The sequence below is a fragment of the Salvelinus fontinalis genome, chromosome 14 (assembly GCF_029448725.1).
Source record: "Salvelinus fontinalis isolate EN_2023a chromosome 14, ASM2944872v1, whole genome shotgun sequence".
Lineage (NCBI taxonomy): Eukaryota > Metazoa > Chordata > Actinopteri > Salmoniformes > Salmonidae > Salvelinus > Salvelinus fontinalis.
The window spans coordinates 32,855,807-32,876,118 of record NC_074678.1 but is presented as its reverse complement, the minus strand read 5'-3'; the positions used below and the strand labels follow the sequence as shown (position 1 = coordinate 32,876,118).

Genomic DNA, 20,312 nt, shown 5'->3' with positions numbered 1-20,312 from the left:
CATCCAAAACTGCAACATCTGACCTAATACGTTAGTGTTACAATTTGGGATATGCGGCAATACACTCTGTGACGACAAACTGCAATGCAGTGAAACATGGTTTATCGCAATAAACAAGATTATTTCTAATGAGAAATTACTTTTATTTGATATAAAAGTTGAATCGTTATCCTCAAGTGACAAATATGAGTTATCCCGTGGGTATAACGGGATAACGTAGGTGATTGGAGGATCTGGAAGAAAGGGCAGGTGCATTTGAAAGTCCAAAAGGGATGGGTCAGTTGTGTACTTTGCGGCAGCAGGCAACTCATGGGACAGAAGAAACCCCCTCCAAAAAACATCACTCTATCTCAGGTATTTCTTTCTATACCAATTGAATGTTGAGGATTTAGCCTAATGTGTGTAGGCCTACTACATGCTTATCACCTATGTACTACCACTGTAATATTACCTGTAAATGTATTGGTTATGTTTTCCAAAAGGCAAAATGCTTCTTTAATCAAACTGAGAATAGCCCTGTGTCTCAATGATGCCATTATAAAAAATATATGGTGGTTTATCACACAAGACTCCATCAAACCTGGTTATTGTTGTATTGTATGCTATGCAAAGGGAAACCTGTTTGAATGCATGTTAAAAGCTAGCAACCCACATTTTTGGGGCAGATTGAAATGCTATGGTGAGTAAATTGGTGTATTTCTTTTCAGTTTCCCTTTCCTGGATGCAAAGTGCTATAAACCAAAATGAAGAGCCTCAAGGCAAAATTTAAGAAAAATGAGGTAAGAGGCAAGAGTAGGAGACGGTCTCTTACAAAACCATCCACCTCATGCACTGATATCTACATACACTGAGTCCAGTTACGTTTAGAGTTCGTAGGTGTATTTAGGTGCAGTAAAAAGTATTATTCAAACTTTTTTGGGACCTGATATTGACTGCTATCGGTGGTGATAGGGTGTTCTTTGTCTGATGGCTATCTGTATATTGGTCCCAGTGCTCACAGGCAGTATGTTTGTGGGGGGCACTGAGCTGGGTGTCAGTATCACTGAGCAGCAGGGGAGCAGGCCAGTCTATAGACTGATGCTGTAACCAGAGCTCTCAGGTAGCCTTCAATTATTCAGCCCCCCCTCCACAAACACACACACATACACACATTGTGCTGGACACACATATACACACACACACACATTAAAATAATCCTTCATTTCCTGCTATCGTCCCCATCCCATTATGCAGGTGGTTGTAATGTCAGGGTGAAAATAAAGTAATCAATCCCAAGACAAGAACCAGTCTGTACTAATTTTGTATAGCCTAATGTCTTAAATGTCCAAGCAACTGGAGCCTTGTGTTTGGTAGCTGGTAGCTATAGCGTTGTGTGGCTATGCTATACAGTAAGCTCTGAGTAGAAATTCAACTCCTGTGTGCCTTGGCCTGTTTTAGCGAGAGATCCCCAGAGCCTGAGTGATATGGCTGCTCTGCTGGGGTGAAGCTGAGAGAGAACAAAGTAAGTTATTAATTAGTCGATGACTTACCCTCTCACTGGGAGGGATGCTGAGATTTTCATTTAGAGAGATAGAGCGAGAGAGAGAGCGAAAGGGTGGGAGAGATATGGAGGGGGAGCGAAGGGGAATCACACTATATGGACTAGATGGAGCACAACTCAGGTAGCTTATCATCCATCTTAATTTGTCTCACGATCTTGCTCACACACAGACCACACATAAGCACACTAAAGAATAGAAACAGCCTACTTAACTGGTTATTAATGTTGGTATACACTTCCCTCCGTTCTACAGAGTTAATCAATTGATAGAACAATGCACAATGCAAACAGAAAAGGATATAATTACTTTATGACCTCATCTCAGTTTAAGAAAATAATAGATTATATTATTTCACTTATTGTGACAGTTACTTCTAATGCTGTAAGTGGCTGCGTCCAGGTCAGACGAGAGTCGAGTCAGGATGTTATTATTCTATCAAATATATATATAGGGTTGAGGGTAGCCTAGCGATTAGAGCGTTGGGCCAGTAACCGAAAGGTTGCTGGTTTGAATACCCAAGCCAACAAGGTGAAAAGTCTGTCGATGTGCCCTTGAGCAAGGCACTTAACCTTAATTTGCTCCAGGGATGACGTATTATAGCAAATTTCACTGCGTCTATCCGGTGTATGTGACAATAAATCGTTCTTTTTTTATCAGCGTGTCCCCTCTGCCCTACCTTGGCATTACCAGCCCTGTACCAGCCAGCTATTTTCTCCTCTTTCTGCTGAGCATTCATCTTCTCCTGGCCCAGAGAAAGAGTGTGGCTGGGCTGCCTAGTCCAAGTAGGACAGCACAGGGAGGGAGAGAGCTGACTGAAATAAATGGACAGACTGTGAGAGGAGCGAGAGGAGGTAGAGAAGACAGTACTAGACTAGGCTGGGGTGAAAAATAAGAAGGGCACCAAAAGAGGGAGGTGGTGTGTGTATGTATATATGTGTGTGTGTGAGAGAGATAGAGAGAGAGAGTGTGTGTGTGCCAGGTTGAGACTGCAGACTGAGTACGTAGGTCCCTGTGAGCAACAGCACAGGAAGAGGGGAAGGTGTTTTGGCTGAGAGAGCAGAGCACTGCGTATGGAGAGCGTTGTTATCGTGAGACTCAGAGGGCTGAAGCAGTGTGTGTGTTTGTGCAAGGAAGTATAGCCTAATGTTTATCTTTAGTATGTGCATCATCATGGTTCTGTTTTGATACATGCATGGGGTTGTCGATTGTTTTCAGTGAGGTTTATGCTGTGCATTTATGCTTTGTCATTAAGTCAGTGCTAAGTTAGTGCTAAACTCTGATGCTGTATTTAAGGCCTAGTGGCAATTGAGTAGTGTGTATGTTTGTGTGTGTCAGAATTCTGATCAGGCTGTGCACCGCTCTATGGGTCTATGGATCCTTCCTAGCTCTATCGATCGTCAGCTCTGAGCCTGATGAAGCGTTATTTCTGTCCCTGTTTCAGCTTACTGGTGGTGGGTACACTCTCTTTTACATCTGTTTGACCTCAGCTGTCTTTTCATTGTACTTTCTCTCAAAGGGTTACTTTTTCTGGCAAAAACTGTTCAAAATAAATGTTGTGTACTGTGTGTAATGTCCCATAGAAGCAATCAGCTTGTGCCGTATGTCCATCGTCATTTCACTTTGACGAGGCACACAGTGTTAGATCTGGCAGTCTCATCTAGACCTATGGTCAGTCATCACTCAGGTATTTGTATAGTATGTAATTAGATAGGGGTCCGTGTCTATTCTGTACTGTAATTTGGTTAGCTCAGATCATGAGCCCCAGGTTGCGACTGAGTCGTGACCCATCTGTCCCTGTCTCCTCAGAGTCAGGACTGGAGTAAGAGCGATGAGAGACTACTGCAGGCTGTAGAGCAGAACGAGCCTGAGAAAGTAGCTGCCCTGATTGTGAAGAAGGGACTTTGTCCCACCAAACTGGACGTGGAGGGAAAGTCAGCGTAAGTACCAGCACTTAGGGCCAGTTTCCCGGACACAGACTAAGCCTAGTCTTAGACTAAGGAGCACTTTCAATGGAGAATCGTTATTGAACTTGCTTATTAGTCTAAGGTTAGGTTTAAATGCACCACGAAATGGCCCTTACTGTTCAAACTGTGTCACTGCGGGTAAATAGTTGAAATTCTCCTTTCTACTTTCTTTGTTGCAGTACTAAACTTAGCAAAAAAAGAAACGTCCCCTTTTCAGGACCCTGCCTTTCAAAGATAATTCATAAAAATCCAAATAAAAATCCAAATCCAAAATCTTCATTGTAAAGGGTTTAAACACTGTTTCCCATGCTTGTTCAATGAACCATAAACAATGAATGAATATGCACCTGTGGAACGGTCGTTAAGACACTAACAGCTTACAGACGTAGGCAATTAAGGTCACAGTTATGAAAACTTAGGACACTAAAGAGGCCTTTCTACTGACTCTAAAAAACACAGAAAGAAAGATGCCCAGGGTCCCTGCTCATCTGCGTGAATGTGCCTGAGGCATGCTGCAAGGAGGCATGAGGACTGCAGATGTGGCCAGTGCAATAAATTGCAATGTCCGTACTGTGAGACTCCTAAGACAGCGCTACAGGGAGACAGGACAGACAGCGGATCATCCTCGCAGTGGCAGACCACGTGTAACAACACCTGCACAGGATCGGTACATCCGAACATCACACCTGCGGGACAGGTACAGGATGGCAACAACAACTGCCCGAGTTACACCAGGAAGGGTAATGGTCGGATTTGCGTTTATCGACGAAGGAATGAGCGTTACACCGAGGCCTGTACTCTGGAGCTGGATCGATTTGGAGGTGGAGGGTCCGTCGTGGTGTGGGGCGGTGTGTCACAACATCATCGGACTGAGCTTGTTGTCATTGCAGGCAATCTCAACGCTGTGCGTTATAGGGAAGACATCCTCCTCCCTCATGTGGTACCCTTCCTGCAGGCTCATCCTGACATGACCCTCCAGCATGACAATGCCACCAGCCATACTGCTCGTTCTGTGCGTGATTTCCTGCAAGACAGGAATGTCAGTGTTTCGCCATGGCCACCGAAGAGCCCGGATCTCAATCCCATTGAGCACGTCTGGGACCTGTTGGATCAGAGGGTGAGGGCTAGGGCCATTCCCCCCCCCAGAAATGTCCGGGAACTTGCAGGTGCCTTGGTGGAAGAATGGGGTAACATCTCACAGCAAGAACTGGCAAATCTGGTGCAGTCCATGAGGAGTAGATGCACTGCAGTACTTAATGCAGCTGGTGGCCACACCAGATACTGATTGTTACTTTTGATTTTGACCTCCTCTTTGTTCAGGGACACATTATTCAATTTCTGTTAGTCACATGTCTGTGGAACATGTTCAGTTTATGTCTCAGTTGTTGAATCTTGTTATGTTCATACAAATATTTACACATGTTAAGTTTGCTGAAAATATACGCAGTTGACAGTGAGAGGACATTTCTTTTTTTGCTGAGTTTACTAGTGTTGATGATCTTGTTGATTATCTTCTTGTTGATTATCTTCATCACCATAAGGACATGATCTCTTCCTGGTAGGTTCCATCTCTGTGCGTCTCGGGGTCGTCTGGACTGCTTGGAGGTCATCCTGGCTCACGGGCCAGACATTAACGTGACAGATGGTACAGGTGAAACGACAGTCTCATTACCTGAACATGTTGTTAACACATTTAGTGTCACGGACTGCCAAGGTAACGCTTTGTGACTATACCTGGTCAAAACAATTACAACATGCTCTCTTGCTACTCTCATTCTTTCCTTCTCTCTCTTGGTGATTGAAATGGCCTCATCAACCCCAAGGCTTCAGTGCCCTTCACCTAGCAGCCAAGAACTGCCAGCCTGAGTGCCTGAAGAGACTATTACAGGTGCAATAGACAGTCAGACACAATTAATATTACTACGATACGTGGAAAATAAGGTATGCAGTTATCATGCATTTTTGGTGAAATGCGTCTCATACTCCCACAGGAGAGATTGCCTGTAGACTCCACAGACAGCTTTGGCCGGACAGCTTTGCATCACGCAGGTCTGCAATGCACTAGCTACTGTATAATACAATTGATTACAGCACTGTATGTGTAACACTGTAAACAACTCAACCATTTTGTACCTTCCATTTGTTTCACTATGGTGTCTGTCCATCTTCCTGCAGCTGTGAGCGGCTGCTTGTCCTGCACTGAGACTCTGTGGGACTTCAAAGCCAGTCTGGATACCCAGGATAGGGTAAGTGGCATAGGCCTTAGACTGTCTCTGTACGGCAGCAGCCACCAAGTTAGATCCAGGAGAGCTAAAGGGTGTGCAGGGTTTTGTTACAGACCATTACTAACACACATGATTCAATCAACCATGTTAAATCATTGTGGACTTGCTATCTCAGGATGGGGTGACCGCGCTGATCCTAGGAGCCCAGATGAGCAGAGTGGAGCTGTGTGCTTTCCTGTTGGACCGAGGAGCCAATCCCAACACACAGGACAGCCAGGGCAGGTATTTCAACAAGACTCAACAAACAAGGCTTTGTATTAGATTGACTTATGCAAAACAAACTGAACATAAGACAAAGGTGATGGCTGGCTATGTAGTCAGATATACCTGCAGTGTTTCATAAGGGGCTAAATGTATGTTATGTGTCCTGATCTTATGTTCTTAATCTTGTGTTTTTTTGTGTTGTAGGTCAGCCCTGATGCTGGCCTGTGAGAGTGACAGTGCAGAGACTGTGGAGGCGTTGCTAAGGGGAGGGGCTAACCCACATCTGGCCGACGCCCTCGGACACCACGCAGCCCACTACGGCGCAACCGCCGGCAACCAGCGCATCGCACAGCTGCTGCAAAACAGAGCTCCAGGTAACCAACGGTAACCTTTGGTTGTCTCACCTGCCGACTGCAGCAGGATTGGGCTCAATTCCATTTCAATTAGGATTTTTACAATGGTTGAATTGGAATTTCCATCCACCCTCTGAATTGAAATGGAATCGACCCCGACTATGCACTGCAGCCCTACTCTGGGCTCTGGCAGTGGCAGTCTGGTGCATAGAATTATAATCGATAGAATAGACTAATTCAAATCAACATTCCCTGCTGGGTGTACGGAGGCCATATTTGGTGTACCGTTTCAAATGTTTAATCAATTGACATGGTAACTGCCACAAAACGATGTCTGCTATTGGGTGTACTGTACCAAAATCCATGGTGCTTTATCCTTTCTATCAGCTATAATTCTATGGTCTGGGTTATGGCCTCAATCTGGTCCCCCAGGAAATGGCTGTAATGTGAGGAAGTCGATGGAGACAGCTGGGAGTAATTGTAACAGGCTGAAACAGAGGGAAGGCTTGCTGCACTTTTATCTTTAAACAAAGGCTTGCTGATTTACGAAAAACAGATGTGTGCTTCGTTTGAAATGGAGGTGAATGAAAATAGAGCAGTCCCTAAAATGTCTCTGGTGTATCTGATATATGAGGAGTCTTATAGCTTACAGCTTACAGTAGTGCTGTTGTGTGGTGGTATACTGTGTGCGACAGGATATAGGAGGATTTTTTATTTAGCTTTTTGGGGTATGCTTTTGTGGGTAGTGGGTATGCTTTTTAGCTTTAACTGCAGTGTAAATCATTGTGTGTGTGTGTATTTGTGCGAGTGTGTTGAATCTCAATGGACCAGAGGTTAAAAGGCCTTGCTGTTTGTCTCTCCCATGCATACGTAGCCACTGAGGGCAATGGAGAAGAGGTAACTTACCACTCATCATTTAATTTTCATTTTCACTCACTACACGTTCATGTGAAAACATAGCCAGTATTACTGAATTGTACATAATAGACTTTATGACATAGGAACGAACACCAACTTCTTATCACATGTTCAATCTACAACAACAACTTTTGAACAACAACAGCTGAAGTAACATCTCACAAGGAAAACACGTAAAAATCTCATTACAAGACATTTTAGGCTACAGTACTGCTTGCTTTGTTTTGGACCTTGCTGCTTCTCTCCTCCTGCTTTCCCCTGTTCCTTCTGTTTGTTTGTGCCTCCAGCGACAGCCTCCTCCTCCCCCTCCTCTACCAGGGGGTACGACCCCCCGCAAGAGGAAAGCCCCCCCTCCTCCACGCTCCCCTCCCCAGGTATGACTGCAGCTCCAGAGATGGATGACATAGTTGTTACTTTGACATATCAAAATGCTTTTTGTATGATTCTTACTAACTCTTACTTATGCTGTGATAATCATGCTCATAATAACTTTGATAACCATGTTCCCGGGCTTCCCGCCATCTCCTGCTTCCCAGAGCCCTCCTCCCCCTGCCTCTCCTGAGCCTCAGACCCAGAGACCCGCTCCCCTTCCTCAGTCCCCAGAGACGCAGCGCTCTGCTCAGGTTAACCTTGTGAGTTACGTCCCCTGCCACTGCATACTGTATGCATAGCACCTAGGGTTGCAAAACTACCGGTAATTTACCAAAGTTACCAAAATGTTCTGCAATTTTGGTAATTAATAGGTCATCTATTTGATATCTTTGTCTATATTGTCCATGAGTTTCTAGTAGATGGTTCAAGAGATAATAGCCTAATTTATGAAAAAAGTATCTAATCAACAATGGCATTATTTTCAATTAACTCTGCAACTCTTCCAACTATTTGCTTTTTTTCGCAACTGCCACCAGTTTGGCGGCAAAAGAAATGAACAACAAAGACCAACAAAGACCTATTGACAAAGCTAGTAAAATATATAAAAGTGTGTAAAAAATATAAAGGATATTTAATGCTGTAACCCTCATTTTAAACATCAATGTTATTCAACAAGTTGATTGGTTATATTTAGGTTAATGTTTTACAGTTTTGTCATATTTTTTTACATTTAAAAATTATTGTATTATTGTATATATTTTACAAGTGATAAGGCCACACAGAAGACCAGAGATAATTACAGACACCTGTGATAATCTGAATTAACCAAAAAGGCCACTAGATTCTGTTAGTTTACTGGTAAATGTTACCAGTAATATACCCTCCATTTGCAACGCTAATAGCACCTAAGCATACAGGAGATAAAATATGCTTATCCTTGTGGTATACAACCTTAACACATCTCAATTCAAGGTACTCCTCTTTAGATATCAATTTTTAGGATCAGTATTTATGACTGTAGCAGACAGTAACAAACAATACATAGTGAATGACTATCTACTGTATTCAATTTGAGACTGCTAATGAGTACGGTGCTGCTGTGCGACTGTGATATTACTGATAGGTATTGCTATGTGTGTGTCTGTGAGATGGAGGATGAGGAGGTGTTTGAGGAGATCCGCAGACTGCGTCTGGAAAGGGGACGTCTGCTCCAGAAGATCAAAGGTCTGGAGCAGCAGCAGAACAGCGCCCACACTGCCCTGGAGGAGGTACTGCATGCAATGTTCACTTCCGAGCCTGTGCTCAAGCTCAAACGCCTATTCCCTAGAAACCTCTCATATATCTGAAAAGATATCCACTGTGAACTCACTCTCTCCCTGTGCTAGCTGACTCAGCTGAGAGAGCGTCTGCAGCAGGCGGAGGCAGAGCGGGACAGGCTACAGACTGAGCTGGAGGAGCTGAAGGCAGGTCAGGTGATCGGTGCCAGTGACTCAGATGACGACATGCTGGACTTCCAAGGTGTGTGCGGGTAGAGAGGGAATACTGCTGGCAGTTTGTTAAATTTGTTAAACTGACCAAATGTTGGATAGATGGACTAAGGCTATAGCAGCCTAATGAGAGTCATACCTAGATGATTCTAGCTACTGACATGGCAATGGCTGATGTTTTGTTAGTCAAAATATGGCATTGATTTACCTCCATCTATCTTGAAGGTGCTGAGAAGCTGCTCTCCAGGCGGTCGAGAGAGTCTCCCTCTGCTCTGGACGAGGGGGAGGCAGACTCCCTCAACCCCACCTCTCCTGGTGCTGCAGACCCAGACACTGTGGCTGAGCTATGCAGACAGCTGAAGGAGCTGGCCTTACAGAATCAGGAGCTGGTCCTGAAAGTGCAGGTAACAAACACACACACTAAACACAAACACAGCATCGGCTAATGGATTGATAGAGAGGGAGTTATTAAAAGGCCCTTCAGAGTCCAGAGTAGTACTGATGATGCTGCTGGTTCAAGGCTGGCTGAGCAGCGTCAGATTGGACCATTAGTCATAACCACTTTATAGGCCTATGATGTAGCATCCAGCTAGAAATAGAATAATAGCATCACAGAGAGGCACAGAGACTGGTTGCAGGCATTCTTCACTAACTGGGTCATGGTCTGTACAAGTAGACAGAATCGGGACAAAGGGTTACACCCAGGCTACCATTGGAGGGTGTTTCTGAGGCTGTGTACTGCATGAGGGCTAGTACAAGGGCTGGTATAAAGTCTGAACCTGTCACCTAGGAGGAGTAGAGGAGTTCTGTGACTGGCGACTTGAGTTGATAATGTTTTGACAATAGGAAAATAGGATGCTTAACCAATGATATACATATCACAGCTGCTAGAGAATAAACAAACCCTCACTGATTATTTCTGTACTGTGATCTTGTGTGGTTTGCAGATGCTGGAGATGTTTGAGAAAGATGACACTGACATGCAGACATCTGGCCCAGACTTTGTCCCCACGGCTCTGTATGACTCCCTGAGAAGGGAGTTTGAAGCTCTGCAGGTGCACTACTCCCAGGCCCGGGCTTCAGCTGAGGCCTCCAGCATGGCAGGGGAACAGGGGTAAGGATTACCACCCACACCATCTTACACCAGCCACCTTATACCTTCTGGATAAGAGCATCTACTAAATGACTAAAATGTCACATTCACACCACCCACTAGGGTTCGAGTTCCATTTGTAGAGGTGCCCTGGGGTGCTGAGCACTACCATGAGGGCACCCCAGTAAGGACTAAAGTATTAAATCAACATGGGCAACCCCATAAGGGTTCAACATATTAACACTGGCCCAGCCCACTATTTTTAGCATCTTTAAGCCCACTATTTAAGAGTCAGTGTGTAATTTGAACCCTGCTAGCCACAGTATTGTAATTATAAGATTCTGGCTAACATAATATGCCTCTACAACCATAGTTAAACCTCTCACTTCACTTTGGTTCTGATGTTTGTTGTCTTTTCTGCAGGTGTGAGGAGGTGGAAGGGGGAGAAGAGGGGGTGTCAGGGGCAGAGGGGAAGGAGCGGACAGAGGAGATGGAGGGGGAGAGCAGTAAGGAGCTGAAGGAGAGGCTGTGTGGGCTGGAGGAGCAGCTGGCAAACTCCCAGTCTGAACTGGAGGAGCTGAGAGAACAGGTGCACCTTGGGATCTACTCCGTGGAACAGGCGGGGGGCACGGTGGGTGAGACGGAGGGGGCGAGCCAGGAGACGCAGCAGCTGAGAGAGACGGTGAGGGACCTGGAGGCGGCGCTGAACGAGCGAGAGAGACAGGGGGAGGGACAGAGTGAGGGTGAGGGCGAGAGCGCAGGGGACAATGACACAGTCAAACAACTGAGGAAGAAAGTTAAGGAACTACAGGCAGCCCTGGAAGATAAAGGAACAGAAAAAGAGGGCGAAAATGAGGACAGAGGAGGGGAGAGTGAGACAGTGAGGAGCCTCAGGGAGAGGGTGAGTGAGCTTGAAGCCGACCTGGCAGAGAGCAAGGAGTCAGGGAGAGCGGGGGAAAGGAGCGAGGGTGTGGTAAAGCAAGAAGGGGAGGTGGTGCGGAGGCTGCAGGGGCGTGTGGGGGAGCTGGAGGAGGAGCTGAGGCAGTGTGTTCCCCGTTCGGAGCTGGACGAGGTGCAGGTGACCCTGGGTCTGCAGTGTGAGCAGCTGGCCAGGGAGAGGGCTGAGGCCAGCCTGAGACTGAACGAGGCCTTACTGGAGCTGGAGAGACTACGGCCCCCCAGCCCCACACACCACCAAGGAGACGAGGAGGAGGAAGAGGAGGAAGATAGGTCTGAAGGGTCAGAGCCCTCCATCACATCAGGTGTGATTCCCTGGTGTCTAACTGGTGTCCTGTTACTGTTATACTGTTAGTATAGTGTTCTCTACCTTATCTATCATATTTGCTCTCTTTGTGGCACAAGGACAAATTATTTCACTGTAGTCAATCACAGTGGTAAGCTTTAAATAACTTGTTTATAACCATTCATTTGCTGTCATGTAATGACTCATGTCTCTCTGAGTTTGACGGCAGTTCTGTCCAATCAGAACACTTTCTGAGGCTTTGCGTGATGACACTTCTAACCAATCAGAACACTCTCTAAGTCTGTGATATTTCTTTTCTCTAATTAGAGCCCTCCCTGAGACGGGTGAGAGAGGAACTGGAGGTAGCTAGGCAGGAAGCAGCTCAGGCACTGGACTGTTTGTGTGCGGAACGCGAGGGCCGGGCTCAGGACACCCTCCACATGAGAGACGCAGTATCCCTGTCCCAACACACAGAGGCGCTGTCGGCCCTGTCGGAGCAGCTGGCACAAACAGCCCAGGAGCTGCAGGCAGAAAGGGCCCTGCGATGCCATGCCCAGACTGAGACGGCTATGCTAGAGGCCCAGCTACAGGACACACAACAGAGCCGTATACCCAGGGAAGAGCACAACAAAGTTAAGGTTAGCTTGAAGAGAAATGCATGCAAGCGATGAGGGAGTTAGCCTCAGATCATATATATACAGTATATATTGAGGTTTTAAGTAAATGGATATTAGGCTATCATAAATACAACATGTGTTTTAGCACAAATGACTAACCGCCAGAATTGTGTATGACCCACATTTGGCCACGTATGGCACCACTTCTGTCAATCATATACAGCCAGTCCCTCCAGGATTCCGCGATTCTGCAATCACAATTTCTTTTGCAAAATCAACAATTCCCTGCATATTATCCGAGGGCTTGAAAATTAGACTAATCACTGTACTATTTCCGCATAAAACAGTAAATCATTGCAATTTTATCGCAAAAGAGCGAACCTATCACCGCAGTACAAAAAAGGGCACGCAATTTCAATCGATCACTGCACATTTACTGCATAATATAGTTCAATCAAGCCACATGTCAACAAACTCTTTCCCTCGTCCACACATATTCGTGACAAATTGGACAAAATCATTGCATATTGCCATGCAAAATGTCAGAATTACCCCAGCAAAATCAAGCATTTTCCCCCACAAATATCACTAAAAATCCCAGTGAAATCCTGGAGGGACTGGGTAGCCTACACTACAGTACCACAGACAGATCAATGATACCGATATTTCACCGGATGTATAAATGTGAAGCATCCAGTGATGAGAGGAAGCCCAGTGGCCGGCAGTGGGAGAAGCTGGATTTTGGCCAACATTCTGCTAATTTTCTCATCGATGAAACATTTGATCTCCATACAGTTTTCTGTTTCCAAAACTAAAATCTGAAAACAACTGAGTGGACTGCGTTTTGTGGACTTTACCATTTGCCAAAGTTTCAAAAAATTGCGCTGTTTAAGAGTGCAAAGGGCAGATTGAGTTATTGCACACACGCACGTCACAGTGTGGGCATTCGCCAAATGGAAATTTTCCAATAAATTCTAAAACGCACCAATAGGATCTCACTAGCCGGTGCTTTGCTCGGCCCAACTCCTTGCTTGGTTTGCCCACTGTGATTAATTTTCTCCTATTGAAAACGACATGCTCTGGTCTATCCTGGGTTAGTTGTAAAAATCTTTGACAGTACTATGAAAGTAGTACTTCCTGACTTCTTGCTGTTTACTGTTCCTGATGTATCAGTTGGAGCTGCAGCGCGCTCTGCAGGCCAGTGAGAGCAGTGCGGCAGAGGCCAAGGATGCTCTGAGTGTGAAGGAGACAGAGCTGAGAGACATGAGGTCACAGAAGGCTGTGGAACAGGGCCTGGTGTCCAAGGAGGACCATGAGTCCCAGCGCCTCTCACTGCAGGCCGATATCAACACACTCACCGCCCGATTCAACGACCTCACACGCAAACATGAGAAGACCTGCACCGAGGTGTGTGTGTGTGTATGTGTTGTTTTTCTTGTTTACCAAAATACTGAGAATTTGAAGAAAGTTAGAGACTGAAACGTTAACTCAAGAGTTGACTAAAAGTCACATGCTACAGACTACAGGTTGGACTGTTGCCACAATAGCGGACAAACTGATGTGCACCAGGGTTTCCTTTCTTCTTTTGCGTTATTTATGTGTGTGTTCTATATCTCCTTCTATATCTCCTGTGTTCTACAGCCTCATCCCTTACGTCATCTATCTCCCCCCTTTCTAGGGGCGCTGTACTACTATGGCTGACCCTGTAAAACAACACATTTCACTGCATCTATCCGGTGTGTGACAATAAAACATCTTTCTTTCTCCCTGTCTCCCTCCCAACAGGTGTTCCAGGTGCAGCGGGAGGCTCTGTTTAATAAGAGTGAACGTCAGGTGGCCGAGGCTCAGCTGGCCACGGCGCAGCAGCAGCTGGCTGACCTGCAGGCCCAGTCCAGCCACGTCCAGGAGCTCCACAAAGACATCCAGGACTCCCAGGGCCTGGTCAAGGAGAAGGACCGCAAGGTGAGACAGAGACACAGATGGTAGAAGTTAAATTGAGCGACACTGTACTTTATTTGGAAATCGACCCCTAGCCCTTACCTCTTTGCCTGGCTACCCATCCACATCGCTTAGGCCAAACGCCACACCAGCTAATGTTTCTTCTCCATGATGAGTCTGGATTTGATCTCCTCCCTCATGACTTCTCGAATGCGAACACATTCAAACCATTTTGATTGGTCAAAGAAACCGATGGGTTGGGCTAGAGCCTGAACACATGTGGGTAAAATCATTGGCTTTGATACTCTGATTGGTTAGAGACGATCCAATCGCTGATGACTTGTTTTGTACAATGCCCCACTCTTTTACATCAGCAGAAACAACTTTTACGATGGTGGTCTCAGACTGAAAGTACGTAGCGATAAATAAATAGAGCAGTGGAATTAAATTCAGTATAAGTCATCAGGCAACCTACCCCTTGCCCTCTGGTAAGCTGGGTGGAATTTGGCCATGTTGCTGTCCATTCCTTTTAGATCAACACATAGTGCTAAAGGGTGAGGGCATGAGTGGGATTTGGAACTGAGAAAAAGACCATGGGAAATGAAGGGATCTGTGATCTCCCTCCCTCGCTCTCTTGTTGTGTGTAGATAATGGAGCTGTCTAAGGAGGTTTTCTGTCTGAAGGAAGCTCTGGGGGCCCTGAGTCCTCCTCTGGGACTCTCCTCCTCCCATTCCTCCTTTCATTCCCACTCTGAGAGAGTCCCCCCTGTGAACCCTGGCCAGCAGGTGGCGCTGCAGAACAGAGTGGCTGTACTCTCCAAGGAGCTCCAGGTGAGGGCATCACTGAGCTAAAACAAATACCAAATACCTAGGTTCATGGTTTAAAGAGCACTGGAGCACACTGTCTGTATTGTATATCTTATTACAGGATTGGGAACGAAAGCACAGACAAGTTGTAGCTGTATACCGATCCCATCTACTGGCTGCTGTACAGGTAAGTCCAACTCTATGCACCTTTGTAGAAGACGTCCTTATCGGGTCAGTGCAATATGAAGTGTTGTTGTGTCGTTGAGGGGATGTGAATGAGACTTGTTGTATCTTCCTCAGGGCCGGATGGATGAGGAGGTCCAAGATCTCTTACTGCAGATCCTGAGGATGTCACACAAGGACCAGGGTTACTGACCCCCATAGGCAGTGTACTCCCTGTGCAATGGAAGACACAACGGGCTATGGGACCCATCACTGTACTACACCATCAACTAACTACAGTATGTGTACACACTTACTGAAAGCAACTGGTCTGTTCTGCATACAGTACGTGTAGCTTTGGAAAGACATAGAGGCTAGCCCCTTCATGACTAGCGTGGAACTGGATAGACATGGACAGGTATGGTTTTCTGGTATCAGAAAGAGAAATGTCTGTATAGATAATTACTTGTATTGAGTAACAAAAATGTATCTCGTCTCAATCGTGTGATGAGCCTACTGATTGAATATATTTTGTATGATATTCTTACAATAAAGACGTAGAAAGAAACCAAAATCCTGCCTCTACCTCCTTGTTTAGATGTTTATTTATTAGATAAATAAATACTAAAAGCTCAAAAGTGATAGGACTAACATGCAGAAGCTTTTCATCGATTTCCTCTAGCTGTTTTAGGCTAGGCCAGGGATATCAGTGGGGGCTGACATGTGCTGCAATAAAGCCTGACATCCAACATTAGCCTACATTCCTAATAAATCCAGATGAAGGGAGAGTGCTGTGGATTAGGTCCAACACACATTACACACCCTTTAGTTTGTCCATTGTCATCTCACACAATTTTACATGATTTTTCAATGTTTCTAATTTCAATAGCTCCTTGGTCATGTTGACCTCAAGCAAGGTGCAGAATGTCCACTAACTACCCCTCTATATTACACACCCTTTGGTTTGTCCATTTTCATCCCACATGATTTTGTAAACATTCTAATTTCAATAGCTATTTGGTCATGTGACCTACTGACTCCCAACAAAGTTCCGAATGTCCACGGACTATCCTTCTATATTGCACACCTTTTAGTTTGTCTATTTTCATCTCACACGATTTTACATGAATTTTTCCAAATGTAACATTTCAATAGCTCCTTGGTCATGTGACCTACTGACTTCAAACAAGGTTCAGAATGTACAGTCAATGGACAAACTAAAGGGTGTGCAATATAGAAGGGTAGTCAGTGGACATTATGAACCTTCTTTGAGGTCAGTAGGTCACATGACCAAGGAGCTATTGAAATTAGAATCAGTGAAAAACATAGAAAATTAATGTACAATTGTGTGAGATGAAAATGGACACACTAAAGGGTGTGCAATGTGAAGGCCCACTGAGTGTACATTCGGAACCTTCTTTGAGGTCAGTAGTGTGCAATGTGAAGGTACATTCGGAACCTTGTTTGAAGTCAGTAGGTCACATGACCAAGGAGCTAGTGAAATTAGAAAGTTTAAAATTTTTATGTAAAAACGTGTGAAATTAAAATGGAAAAAATAAAGGGTGTGCAATGTGTAGGCCCGCTGAGTGAACATTCTGAACTTTCTATGAGGTCAGTTGGTCACCAGACCAAGGAGCTATTGTTTGTACTTTGTTTACGCTCCCTAACTAATTCAACTGGAATACAAAATACTGCTTACATTTCCACATGTTTATTAGTTTTGCAAAGCGAATTAAGGTCCAAATCGTGAAAATAAGACCTGTACAATGTTGTGCGCAACATCATGACACTTATTTGGAGTCTGTGGCTCAAGTGCAGTGGTGGGCCGTCAGGGCCAGCAAGGCCTTTTCTGCTGGCCTAAACATCATCAGAATATAATTTTTTTTAAATATATTTTCCCACAAATATGTATTAAATTATTCCCCAGAGTAAGAGTTATACTCTTCATTTCATAGCTTTCCTCTTGGTTGCACTGCTTCCAGCCCCAGGTTGAGATTTGGAGGGCTGGTCTTTATGTTAGATCTTTTATCCAATCATATTCAGCCATCATGTGTTGCCAGGGGTCTAAAATCTGCCCTCAGGCCTTCAGAATCAACAGTGCGGGCACTTGTAGCTTAAAGTGAATGGAAATTAAAATTTAGTGTCAACCAATCAGCTTTAGAGTTGGCTATTGTACGCTTGCTGGCTGGCTCCAGTGTTACACAGGAGCCAGCTAGCAGGTGTAGTGCGTGCACGTCTTTTGATTGGATTACCAATATTGAGAGGCAGGTCCTATGAGCAGGTCTATGCAGAACCTCAGAACTAGGTAACTGAATTTGATAAACAAATTAATTTGCGTACTATTAAGCTGCTTTTTCAACCCACAATGGCGGAAGGAGGAGAAGATATCGATTTGGTCGAGGATATAATTATAACGCCATTCCCAAGACGAACTTTTCAAGAAAGGTTAGACATTGTAAGGAGAGGTCGCTCGACGCCGATGCTACAAAGCCTGTCACAGGCGGGAAAGGGGTTCGTTCGCCACTTTCAAAGTTCCAACTACGAGCGCTATCAATGGCTCACAGGCTCCGAGAAGCACTGCAAACAGTGCTGCTGGGAATGCCTATTATTTGCAAGTGATCGATTTGGTTTTGCAAACTTGAGTTGTCTAACCAAGGCAGCAACAAGACACCAAAGTACGGCTGGGCACTTACAAGCAATGGTGCTTTTGAAAACCTTTGGGCACACCTGAGTGGATCTACAGCTCAACGAACAAGCGCGCAGAGCAACGGAGCTGCACAATGAAAAGGTGAAGAAAAATAGGGAAATATTGAAAAGATTCATTGATTGTGTCATGTTTTTGGGTAAACACTTTTACCCCAAAATGTCAATTTTTGTCAATTTCAAGGTGACGCAACGCCTGGTTATACTGCGTTTCTGTCTAAATGTATAGTGTCTAGAGCCATGGCATCATAATGATGGTAATAAGAGGTGGATTAATTCGGGTGGGACTGTGTAGGACCTCACTGAAGGACCATGCCCCAGGCCCACGGCATGCCACTGCTCAAGTGGTTTGAAAGCGCGAATAACCATCGAATATCGAACCTGAAACTGTTTTTACCTCGGTCAATTTTTGGTTTGTTTGTTTTGGCACCTCTCAAGATCCGTCATTATCACCATCTATGCACGCAACCACTCACTTTTTAAATGTTTAATTAATGTATTTTATTTTGCAACCACTCACTTACACTACTGATTACTGACTACACACACCATTGTTACTTGTTTATTTTTTACTTCAGTTAGTAAATATATTTTTGTTGTTGCCTCTTTGTTACGGGAAATGAGCCGGTTCGTGACAGGACCTCAACGGAGCTGAATACCAGCACCTCAAATGTTCTACTGTTTATTAAGCTCCTGTTCCCCTTAAAGAATATTAGCAACTCAAAGGTATTGTGTAGCTCCTGCACCTAATTATAAACAGTACCAGCACCCAAAATGAGTACCGGAACCTATTTCAGTCCAAGTCAAGCCAAGCACTGATAAGAAGCCTATTGTATTATGTTTCCACCGGATCAGAGTATGACATTTTTCCCTTTCATGCTGAGTGGTTATCGAAAGGGAGAGAGCTGGGAAAAAAATTCAGATACATTGAGGAACTATTGTAATTCTCAATGGATGTAAAAACAGGCTTCGTTTTCTTGCTGTTTGAGGTGAAGAAAACATTACTTTGAGAAACTCCACAGGTCATTAGTGGTGGTGCGTTAAACCAATCAGAAATACTATCAGATCCCCAATGGGCACAATAATATGACTAGGTTTGCACACAGGCCAGATAGCCTATAGGCCTACTTACTCAACATTGACACGGGCGCTCTAAACAAAAGACAACGACTAAATTGACAGAACGGCTAAATGAACGCCTACTTGTTTCTCACAAGTGTAGCATAGGTTGTGCACTCTGCAAACAATGTGTCCACTCCGAGAATGAGAACAGGAGGATTGGAATAATAATATTGAATGCATAAAGAAAATGACCGTAACCAAAGTAAAACATGTAGATTAGACATTATCGGAATTAATGGTAAATGTACTAATGGTGACATATTGATATACAATAACAATGAAATGCAAACAATTCACACAATTAAGTTATGAAACAATGAATGTGCACAAATTGGCAGGAGAGCGTGCATTCTGGACTGAGAAGTGCATTGTGAATCTGGGCGCATTTGCCATGCAGCATTTATGGCATTTACGGATATAGCCTCAGCAGAAGTCAGGGCAAGAAGGGCCTTGGTCAGGGAGGTGACCAAGAACCCGATGGTCACTCTAACAGAGCTCCAGAGTTCCTCTGGGGAGATGGGAGAACCTACTAGAAGGACAACCATCTCTGCAGCACTCTACCAATCAGGCCTTAATGGTGAAGTGGCCAGACGGAAGCCATTCCTCAGTGAAAGGCACATGACAGCCCGCTTGGAGTTTGCCAAAAGGCACCTAAAGACACTCAGACCATGAGAAAGGCCATCCCTACAGTGAAGCATGGTGGTGGCAGCATCATGCTGTGGGGATGTTTTTCAGCGACAGGAACTGGGAGACTAGTCAGGATCGAGGGAAAGATGAACGGAGCAAATTACAGAGATCCTTGATAAAAACCTGCTTCAGAGCGCTCAGGCCCTCAGACTGGGGCGAAGGTTCACCTTCCAGAAGGATAACGACCCTAAGCACACAGCCAAGACAACGCAGGAGTGGCTTCGGGACAAGTCTCTGAATGTCTTTAAATGGCCCAGCCAGAGCACGAACTTGAACCCGTTCGAACACCATAGTACCCTCCAAACTCGTCATCAAGCTCGAGACCCTGGGTCTCGACCCCGCCCTGTGCAACTGGGTCCTGGACTTCCTGACGGGCCGCCCCCAGGTGGTGAGGGGAGGTAACAACATCTCCACCCCGCTGATCCTCAACACCGGGGCCCCACAAGGGTGCGGTCTGAGCCCTCTCCTGTACTCCCTGTTCACCCACGACTGCGTGGCCATCCAACTCAATCATCAAATTTGCGGACGACACTACAGTGGTAGGCTTGATTACCAACAACGACGAGACGGCCTACAGGGAGGAGGTGAGGGCCCTCGGAGTGTGGTGTCAGGAAAATAACCTCACACTCAACATCAACATCAACAAAACAAAGGAGATGATTGTGGACTTCAGGAAACAGCAGAGGGAGCACCCCCCTATCCACATCGACGGGACAGTAGTGGAGAAGGTGGAAAGTTTTAAGTTCCTCGGTGTACACATCACGAACAAACTGAATTGGTCCACCCACACAGACAGCGTTGTGAAGAAGGCGCAGCA

General features: G+C 45.2%; 1 protein-coding gene across 4 annotated transcripts; it reads left to right on the top strand.

The window, feature by feature from the left end:
* The first annotated feature begins 6 nt into the window (after nt 1-6).
* On the top strand, nt 7-15,557 carry LOC129810668 (ankyrin repeat domain-containing protein 24-like). Of its 4 annotated transcripts, none has more exons than XM_055861415.1 (23): nt 7-354; nt 708-779; nt 3,348-3,478; nt 5,068-5,156; nt 5,329-5,393; nt 5,497-5,554; nt 5,681-5,751; nt 5,906-6,012; nt 6,199-6,368; nt 7,222-7,244; nt 7,553-7,639; nt 7,802-7,897; nt 8,786-8,905; nt 9,023-9,155; nt 9,350-9,528; nt 10,072-10,238; nt 10,641-11,479; nt 11,788-12,098; nt 13,251-13,484; nt 13,863-14,039; nt 14,663-14,845; nt 14,943-15,008; nt 15,122-15,557. In XM_055861415.1, the coding sequence occupies exons 2-23, from the start codon at nt 744-746 to the stop codon at nt 15,194-15,196; spliced, it is 3,417 nt and encodes a 1,138-aa protein (XP_055717390.1). In that variant the 5' UTR covers nt 7-354; nt 708-743; the 3' UTR covers nt 15,197-15,557. The 4 variants fall into 4 exon arrangements, with proteins under 4 accessions (XP_055717390.1, XP_055717388.1, XP_055717389.1 ...); XM_055861413.1 differs by lacking the exons at nt 7-354; nt 708-779 and adding exons at nt 2,285-2,392; nt 2,877-2,992; XM_055861414.1 differs by lacking the exons at nt 7-354; nt 708-779 and adding exons at nt 2,482-2,654; nt 2,877-2,992.
* The last annotated feature ends 4,755 nt before the right edge of the window (nt 15,558-20,312 follow it).

Bases quoted from the DNA above. Each gene is read 5' to 3' on its own strand.
- LOC129810668 (XM_055861413.1), top strand. From the start codon at position 2,954: ATGAAGCGTTATTTCTGTCCCTGTTTCAGCTTACTGGTG. The intron at 11,480-11,787 runs GTGTGATTCCCT...TTCTCTAATTAG, and splicing joins AGAGCCCTCCATCACATCAG to AGCCCTCCCTGAGACGGGTG. The intron at 14,040-14,662 runs GTGAGACAGAGA...TGTTGTGTGTAG, and splicing joins TCAAGGAGAAGGACCGCAAG to ATAATGGAGCTGTCTAAGGA.